The following is a 9,839-nucleotide window of genomic DNA, read 5'->3' on the forward strand; positions in this document are numbered from 1 at the left end:
CATTTTTAAGAAATAATATAAAGACCTACATATCCTTAGAAGCAAAAAAAATAAAGCTTGAAACTAGGGGTATTTATGTATTTTCAGGTTTGTTTTTTTGTAATTAACAAGTTTGATGGAAGGCGACTTGGTCTTTTAATAATTTTAATATTAATTAAAAACAATTTGCTGGCGCGTGCGAGGCACGTGCTAGCGAGTGGACAACCTTCGTCCCCTTCAAGCGGCACGTGCGACATCACCCTTTATCAAAATAAGTTTTTTTTTTCAATTTCATCACTCAATATTTAATTTATTAAGAATTGATCTTCATGCTTTTTTATCACTTTTCTTTATATGAGATTATATCAATCTTATATTCTTGGTCATAAGGTTAGCGGGTTAACCTAATTGACATATATTTTTTTTCTTTACTTTTTTATTAATTTTTTTTTTTAGTTTCACCCATCTTTAGATTGTTTTATAATTTGAGCTTTATAGTTTAATCTAAATTAACTTGAATTGGGTTTTTTAATTATTTTACATTGTGAATTTTTATATCAATTTGTTTATTGCTGTTATATTTTTTTTATTTATACTTTTTAAATTAGTTGATCTGAGTGAAGTAGAGTCTCATTCTTTTTTTAAAAAAATTTAACGGTTGCCTCGTTTTAGTTTTTTTTTTTATATATAAAAAAAAATGACCGGCTTGAGTGTATAGTATTAGCTGTTTGTCAATCACGGATTTTCCTTTTATTTCGAGGAAAGAAAAAAAAATGCCACAGAGCTAGAGCCATAGCCTGAAGCCATCGTAGGGTAGCAAGGAATACACGTTATCAAGTTATCCTAAAGCAATTCCCTACATATAATTAAGCACAAGATATATAACATCTGCGATGTTTCCAAGAAAATGTCGAGGATGGTTAATCTTCTTGTACTTCCACATCCACAACAAAGGCTACCAGTTTTAGCTAGTCTTTATGCATGTCGTCTCCCCACAATTCACACGCGTTCTGCTAATTCTGTTTCAGAATCACAGAGGAAGTGGAACATTGGATTTAAAGCACCTCGTAGGTTGGTGTTAGGACTTGGAGCCTCCTTTTGGTCGCAGTTTATGAGTATGGCTGGTAGAGCCAGAAGCAAACATCTCATTGCCCTTGCAAAGCAAAAGGGTGCCATTGAAGAGGTGAATTTTCTATCTTTGCTAGCTGCTGTTCTGTACTCTTTTACTACTCGATTGCTGAATTTGGTTTCTAGAATTTCTTGAATTCTGGATTGTAGTTTTGTTATTCTTTTGGTGAGATAACTTCAAATTCTTGTAATGCAATCAAAATTCTACTTGGGTTTAAGCATCTCGAGTTATTGTTTTACTTTTTTTTTTCCCGATCAAGTTTCTTAGGTTCTGGATTCCTTTGCTTTTGCCTTTTTTTTTTAAAATGCCCAAGTAAACAGATTCACCATGTAGTTATTGCATAGTGTATGATTACCTTAGTATTAACAGCCACTTCTATCGTAGTTTGGGTATAAGGAAATCTACTTTTGCCTCTTGTGATTTGATGGTCACGTGGTTCATGCAAGAATGATGGAGTCCATCTTGCGCCTTACGTAGTTCTTCTTTAGCTGCAAAATCATTTTTTCGTTCTCTGGAAAATGATGGAGTGGCAATTTGGAATGTGAAGCTGCTTTGGCACATATTTTATAGAAGCTAATTGATATTTAATTAACAAAATGGGAAATCAAGAAACAATTCCTATCTTGCGAAAACAACTCAACTCGTTTGATTGAGTCCAAGTAGCCTCATTATTTGGCTTGTGATTGATTTCAAACTTCTGTTATCTTTAAAGAGATCTTGAGGCCCTGCCAGAGCCACAGATGTCTATGTGACTAGTGTCACTTCTTGCTTGACAGTGTTCTTCCTTTTAATACTGGATCTTTCAATTTTTTCTATTCGTGTTTCATAGGTATTGAAGAATGTGGATTGGCCACAGCAGTTTCCATTCAAGGAGGAGGATTTCCAGCGCTTTGATGAGTAAAGTCTCTTGTATTTAATTGCTTGCAATAAATACCTTTTCAGTTCTTGTTTTCATCCACTTCTTGAGCTGTTTTTTCCTTGGAACTGCTTCATGTCCATGATCACATGCTGAAAGTTGATGCACCTAGACATTATATGGAATAGAAGAAAATTTAAAAGAATTATCACTTGATATCTGTTTGGTCTTTTATACTGGAGCCCTAGAACTGATCCTGAGGTGCACTATATCTCAAACACATTATATGGGTACACAATTGGTTATCCTTAACACCAAGTCCATCTTTCCTTGGCTTTGTATTCTGAAAACTTCCTTGAAATAGAATAGAATATAGATTTCCAAGTAATGGGGATAACACATTGAATTCAGCACTGCTTTCACTTTGGTTTTTGAGTTAGCATCTTTATTTTGAACTAGTAAATTAATCAATTTGGATTTCAATCACTTTTATATACCTTCAAAAATCAAAATTGTTATTCGCAGGTCTCCAGATTCGTTGTTCTATGATGCTCCAAGATTTGTGACACACATTGATGATCCAGCCATTGCTGCACTGACTAAGTACTATTCAAAGGTTTTCCCTCCCAGCAACACTCCAGGGGTCTGCATCTTGGACATGTGTAGCAGTTGGGTAAGATTCTTCTAACATTTATTTTCAGCCTCACTAGGTCTTCAATATTTAAGTTAACAAACTATTCCTGGTTTTATATGTAGGTCAGCCATTTCCCAAAAGGATACAAGCAGTATTCTATAGTTGGATTAGGCATGAATGAAGAAGAGCTCAAACGGAATCCAGTCAGAATCTACTTCTTATTCTCGATATCATTTCTAGTTATTTATGTCATGCATTTTTTAATTTTGTCATTCATATATTCTTTTCAAGCTACTGAAATTAGTTCTGATGTCTGCCACTGGAATATTTTATGTAGAATTCATGATTAGTAATCATCTTACACAATAGCAACTGGTCAGCTAGGATTTTAAAAATGATGTACTTATTATCTTACCATCCCTTGAAGAGTTTACATTTTTATTTTAGCATGCGAATCTTAGTGCTTTATTGAGAACCATTTTGATGATATCACTGGAAGCCAAATAACCCCTTGATGAGTTATCATAATTTGTAAAACTAAGATATGCAACTAATTGTATAGCAAAATCTATTTCAACATATGTATGGTTATTTCTTGTGCTAGATACGTTGAGTTTCAACTTGGATGTATCGAATTTACTTTCATGACCTTGGTAGTTCTAAGCTAATTGCATTGTATACAGTGTTATGATCTTTCTATCAATGATGACAATAATACATTCATCAAGTTATTTTCGTTGTAGGTTCTGACTGAATATGCTGTGCAAGATTTAAATTTGAACCCTAAACTCCCATTTGAAGATAATTCCTTTGATGTCATAACTAATGCGGTAAGTGTATTATCCACATCTCTTGACCATTTTGGCTGTGCTCTATTCAACTGGTTTATGTTTTCTCAAAATATATTCTTACAAATTGCCATTTGAGTATTTAAATGCCTGGAGTTAACAATGATTTTTGAAGTATTATATTTTATTAACAAAGATTTATTGTTGTCACTTTCTTAATGGCATGTGGCCTCCCTATTAGTATTATGAATTTGTTGGATCAACTTAAGATTTGATACATTTTGTGTTTAATATATTATCTCTGATGCAGAATGTTGCAGCTTCGTTTAGTAATAAATTTTGTCTTCTCCATTTCAAGAAAAAACTTAAGCCTAACTCTTAGATGGCAATACATCATTTTAATTAAGGACAGTTTTTTTCTTTTGTGTTCTTAAGGTTATGGTGTCTTACATCTGTGTTTCCTAAGAAAATCCTCAGCCACTATGACCTTAGAGATAGCGTAATTTTTTTATCATATTCCGTTGTCAAATTTCTTAAGAGGAATTGTTTGGATTATTCTTTTAAATTTTGGTCTGATAGAAGCAATCCCTTTTTCCTCTTTCTGAAAAATTTCACAGGTCAGTGTTGATTACCTAGCTAAACCTTTTGATGTTTTCAAGGAGATGTGCCGAGTACTTAAGCCAGGTGGACTAGCTATAATGAGGTGATATTATTATTGTGTTTTTATTTTTACAGTCCTGGATTTCCTCAATTCATTCAGTAAATGTATGCCATTTCCGTGCTGCAGTTCCTTGACCTTTTAAAAGAGATCAGCAGAAATATTTTTGTTGTGGTCATCTAAACTTGGTTGTATTTTGTAACAGAATTCCAGATAAATCTCAATTGAATAAATTCCCTTAAATTGTTTTTGTTTGTCTCTTTGCCTAATCTCCCCTGTGGTGCGCCATTTCACTGTAATTGAGATACTAAAGGTACAAAGCAAACCATTCTACTTAACTTGCAACATCAAGATCGGAGTGATGTGGAGATGTGGACACATCACACATGTGAAGATAAAGAGGCTGCGATTCAGCTAAATAGCCCTGCAACAGTAGAAAAAAAAAACGAAAAGGAAAAAATAATATGGATGCATATTGAACTACTTCACTTCCTCCTCAGGCATCTCTTGCCAGTTTAGTTGCTAGAGATCCGTATTTTTGTTTCATCAATCATCCATCTTTTCTCTTTATTCAAGCATTTCTAAACTTTACAATATTAAGAAAAAAAAATTGTAACATTTTATTGAATACATTTGTATCAGCTTCTCTAATCGTTGCTTTTGGACAAAAGCAATCTCTATATGGACATCAACTGGTGATGCTGATCATGTAATGATTGTTGGGTCTTATTTCCATTATTCTGGAGGCTTTGAACCACCTCAGGTAATTCTGTATTCCTTGCATCGTGTCTTTGGTAATGACAGCTGATGTGTTGGGTTTATTTTAAATTGTGGTTCTAAGAGAGAGAAGAAATTAGCATATACCCAGTCCATACTAAAGTTGTCATATTTTAGGGTAAAATTTTATCTGTGAGTGTATATATTCTCTACACTTCGATGGCTAGAGAGATATGAAAAATTTTAGATGAAAGATTAATTTTGTGACACCTTGTAATTAATTTTGTGACACCTTGTAATCTCTTACTTTTTCATAGTGAATTTCTTTTGTCGTCTCGCCTATAGAGTAGGTATAAGTTGTGGAACCATGTAAATTTTGTGTGTGCTTGTGTGATTAATCATGCTTATTCTTTTATATTTTTATACTTGCCAATTGATTTGAGATTTTGTGGTTGTTTTCCACCAAAAAGCGAGCAAGTGTCTAATGGCAAAATATTTTCATTGGTGTTGATTCATGCTTCATTTTCTGCAAGTGCTTCATCTCTGGTTGAATGTGATTTGAGTGCCATTTAGTATACGATGTTACATTTTAACCTGTTGCTTTTATGTATTATCATCCTTGAGTTCTAGAAGATATTGCTTGTAATCCAATGGCCTGCAATCTCAATGTTTGAATTGCGTCAATCCTGAGCTGCAAATCATGCCCACGCAAACGGGTGCAAGTGGAACCTTCGCATTGAGGGTGATCCGGCGACGAAGGATTCTCTGACTGAAGAGTTCGTTTTGCAGGCTGTGGATATATCTCCAAATCCTGGACGCTCAGATCCCATGTACGTTGTTTACTCTAGAAAGGCATCTACAGCGTGAGACACGTTGGAGAGGCTGATGATGGTCAAATTTTATGGTCTCCAATATCACAAAAAAAATGGGAGGAAGGCATGTGGGTTCTCTAATGTTATAGTCAATGGAATTGCATTTGGTACAAATATAAAGTGTAGTATTTAACAGTGGGGAACACAACTAGCAATCAAAGACGACAGGCACTTTCCTGCAAGTGCAAAATAAGATGTGAGCTTAGGTTTTCTAACATCTGTTTTCTTTGGTTTGAATATCTAACTTGGTTGTGTGTAATGTTAGGAAGACACGCACTCGAAATATTCAATGCCCTCCAACATTTTTTTTTCTTTTTTATATTATACTTTTTTATATGCTCGAAACATTAAAAAATTTGACGTGTCCCAACATCTTATTTGGACACATAATTGAAAGGAGCAATTAAAATTAGCTCTCTCTTTACCCATGGAGTGACCGCTGTGATGATAAAGAACTGGGAACTATTTGTATTTGAGTTGCCATTGTGAATTAAACCTCAAATTGAATTGAAGATGATAATAAAACTTTATTGAATTTAACGACTGAATTACAAATAAAAAAGAACTCAATCAGCTAAAACTAAAGACTCAATTGAATAAAATTGATTTTTTTCTAGGCCAATTGGTGATGGTCGGAGCCTATTAAAACCAATTAGATAGTTAAGAATAGTTTTTTCATGAAACCATCTAGTAGGTGGTATAATAATAAAAGTTTAGAATCAAGAGATTTGCTCCTGATCTCAGATTCGAGTCTTGTGATTGGTAATATGATGGTCACTGGAGGCTTACGCGGTCGTTAACTTCAAAACTCGTGGGATTATTCGAGGTGCGTGCAAGTTGGTCCGGATACTCATATTAATAAAAAAATATAGTTTTTTCATGAAGAAAAATAATCTCTCGTTATTTCTTAAATAGCAGTAAAATGCATCGATTTTAAATTCAAATAGATTGGGTTTGAATTAGAAAAGATATATACTACAATGGAATTGGACTTTAGTCTCCCCTCTAATACGATAGTGTTTTTCATTCCCCTTGCCACGCGCCCTTTCCTGATTGCTTAATGCGTATCTATTGTCCACGTAGCATTTCCTTTAGTTGCCCACGTCCTAGCCATCCACCTACCCTTAAGTCTTTACCTTCCTGAACATTCAATGGTCTTGTCCAAGAGAAAGCAAATGAGAAAGAGTTTGATACGATAAGAACTACACTAAAATATCCATTCTAGATTTTAATTGTGCAAATTCCAAGATTAAAAGTAAAGATATTTAATGAATTTATTGAGAGTATTTAAATCAAGATTAATTTTAATAATGTTATAATTTTAATAAGTGATGATTAAACCTTAGTCAATTTAAATTATATACAAGAGTAACTTGATTTATTTATAATACAAGTTTAATTATTTTTCAGTAGTGGGTTAATTAATTTAAACATCGGAGGCGGTTTTATGCTTTTTTTTTCTTTTAATGCACAGTTTTACTCTAACAAACATGATTTTTTATTTGATTATTGGATTAAGTTGAAATTTTACTTGAAATTTCTAGATATATTGTTCTATATTGGGTTGAAATTTAAGGGCAATTGAATATTGAAAAGGCCTTGTGATAAGGTCCAAAATTACTGTGCAAGAATTGTATTAATTTCCTAGTTGATTTAAGATTTTTTTTTATTTAGAGATATCTTATTATTTTTCTAGCATTGTTTAAAAAGTTTTTACCTATTATAAATAGAGTTATTTAGTTTGTATTTAAGTTTTTTTTTTTTACATGCTTTGATTTCAACAATAATTATTATGTGTGTGAGGTTTTGCTCATACTTTTTGATTCTTCATTAAACTACTCTGACTTATTTAAAAATTAAGCTTTATGACATCTTTTATACTTTTTGTTTGTGTTTTTTATAGGTGTTAGGTAGGAGTTCAATTACTTATAGTCTTGGTGTCTTAATACAGTTTATCATTATGTCAAACTCAATTCTAAATCAAATCTTCGCTTTATTGGGAAATTTCTTACTTATTTATAGGTTTTTGGTCTTTATATCCACAAGTTCACATCAATTTATATTAGAGTAAGGCTCTAAATTAAGTTATATGCCTTTTATCATCAAGTTTTTGTGTACTTCAATGTTGTTAAGTTATTTATTTTCTCTAAAAAAACTAGTTACGACATCAAGTAAAAAAAAATAAAGAAGAAAGAAATTATTTGTGATCTTAAATTCAACTACTTTTGCTTTAAATAAAAAAATATTGATTATTGGGGTTTTTTGAAGATAAATCTTGACTTGTGATATTTTAGGTTTATTTAGTTTGGTTTTTCTTGAAAATCATAAAAAACAAAACAGGTAGGTTTTGCATCATTTTTTTCCAGCAAACATATATATATAAAAATAAAGGTGTTGTTGTTATTTGAGTCATTTGAATCTTATTTCATTAGTTTTTAAGTCTTCATGGCCTTTTATTTTGTGTCTTTAATCATTCATATTTCACATGAATTCGTATTGATACTCGTGTTTTCCTATTTTTAGTTTTGTATTCATAGTTTTCAGTCTTTATTTCTTCTTAAGTCTTTACATTATTTGATTAGGCCATTAAGATATTAATTTTTTATTTGTTGTGAACTAGTTCCTTAAGGAACTGTAATCTTGAAAATTGAGTAATAAAAGGTGAAGGTAAGCATATTAGAGTGAAAAGCTGAATATTTATGTGAAACACAAGACAAATGACATCTATTACGTGTAAACACATGAGGGAGGATATATATATTGCTATTAACTTAATTCTCAGCTCTTGATGATGTCAACTAAAAGCGAATCATCACCATCAAAAGATAAAAATAATATCGAATAAGGTTTTTTGGACATACAACAACAATTGGAGTTGATGAATAAAAGGTTTGCCGAAGTAAGGATGGCTAGTTTGAGAACCGAAATGACTAGTCTTCAAGATAGGTTAAACCATAGGGGTTTGGAAAGAAGGTCTATAAGATGAGCTAATTCACCTCTGAAAAAATATATAACCAAAAATACATATGAGAAGGCCAAAGATTTTGATGATAACTGTGGTGGTAAGTTTCGACCATATAGAAACCAAAGCAAAAAAGATGGATTTCAAAAAGGTAGATAAAGAGGATGGATTTCAGGATGGTTTAGATAGATATTTGGGCAATATTAAGATTAAAAAATTCAGCTTCTCAAAGCAAAAACGACTCAAAAGTTTATTTGGAGTACGAAAAGAAAGTGGAGTTGATTTTTTTTCCACCATTAATTTGAGGTAAAGAGAGTAAAACTTGTTATTGAGTTTACTAACTATGCTATTATTTGATGGGATCAACTTGTCTTGGAAAAGAGGAGGAATAAAGAAAGGCCCATAGAGGCTTGGGATGAGATGAAAATAGTCATGAGAAAGAGGATTGTTCCTGGTCATTATTATATGATACTATATCAAAGAATACAAAGTTTGTCTTAGGGTTCTAGGAGTGTGAAGGATTACCACAAGGAGATGGAAATTACCATGATTAGAGCTAATGTGGTGAAAGATATAAAAGCTATAATGGCAAAGTTATTGAATGGATTGAAGAAAAAGATAATTAATGTGGTTGAGTTACAACACTATGTTCAACTTGAAGATATGGTTCATATGGCCACCAAGATAGAGAGACAATTGAAGAGAAAGGTCATTACATGTTAAAAAAGTAATTCAAGTTCCTTTTAATCTTAGAGGCTGAAGTATAAGAAAACTACCATATCAAAACCGAATATCATGGGCAACAAAACAGAACCATATAAGGCTTCACAACCATAATATTTAAGTGTTTCAGGCCTTCAGGGAGTGGACATATAGCTTCATAATGTTCAAATAAAACAACTATGGTTATGAAGAAGCATGGGGAGATTAATGAGATGTTTTGGGGTTACTAAAATTTTAATGTTTTGCATGAGCTTTTTTATTGGCCTAAAATGAAAAGAAATTGCAAAGAATTTACGATAAATTCATATCATATAGACTCATGGTTTATATACTTCTTTATCGATACTTAAGGAACCTTAAGATGATATACTTATGAATTTTATGGTAGGTTTACCTAGGTCAAAAGGGGGTAGAGATTCTATTTTTGTAGTTATGGATAAGTTTTTTAAGATAACACATTTCATATCTTCTCATAAAATTGATGATGCAACTAACATGACATATTTATTCTTTAGAGAGAT

At 32.2% G+C, this 9,839-nt stretch overlaps 1 protein-coding gene across 1 annotated transcript; it reads left to right on the top strand.

The window, feature by feature from the left end:
- Nucleotides 1-776: 776 nt before the first annotated feature.
- On the top strand, nt 777-5,848 carry LOC133688274 (uncharacterized). The gene is made up of 8 exons (XM_062107700.1): nt 777-1,162; nt 1,938-2,005; nt 2,490-2,637; nt 2,721-2,801; nt 3,342-3,428; nt 4,004-4,089; nt 4,687-4,807; nt 5,551-5,848. Exons 1-8 carry the CDS (start codon nt 887-889, stop codon nt 5,626-5,628), a joined length of 945 nt encoding a protein of 314 aa, XP_061963684.1. The 5' UTR covers nt 777-886; the 3' UTR covers nt 5,629-5,848.
- The last annotated feature ends 3,991 nt before the right edge of the window (nt 5,849-9,839 follow it).

The sequence above is a fragment of the Populus nigra genome, chromosome 3, assembly GCF_951802175.1.
Source record: "Populus nigra chromosome 3, ddPopNigr1.1, whole genome shotgun sequence".
Taxonomy (NCBI): Eukaryota; Viridiplantae; Streptophyta; class Magnoliopsida; order Malpighiales; family Salicaceae; genus Populus; species Populus nigra.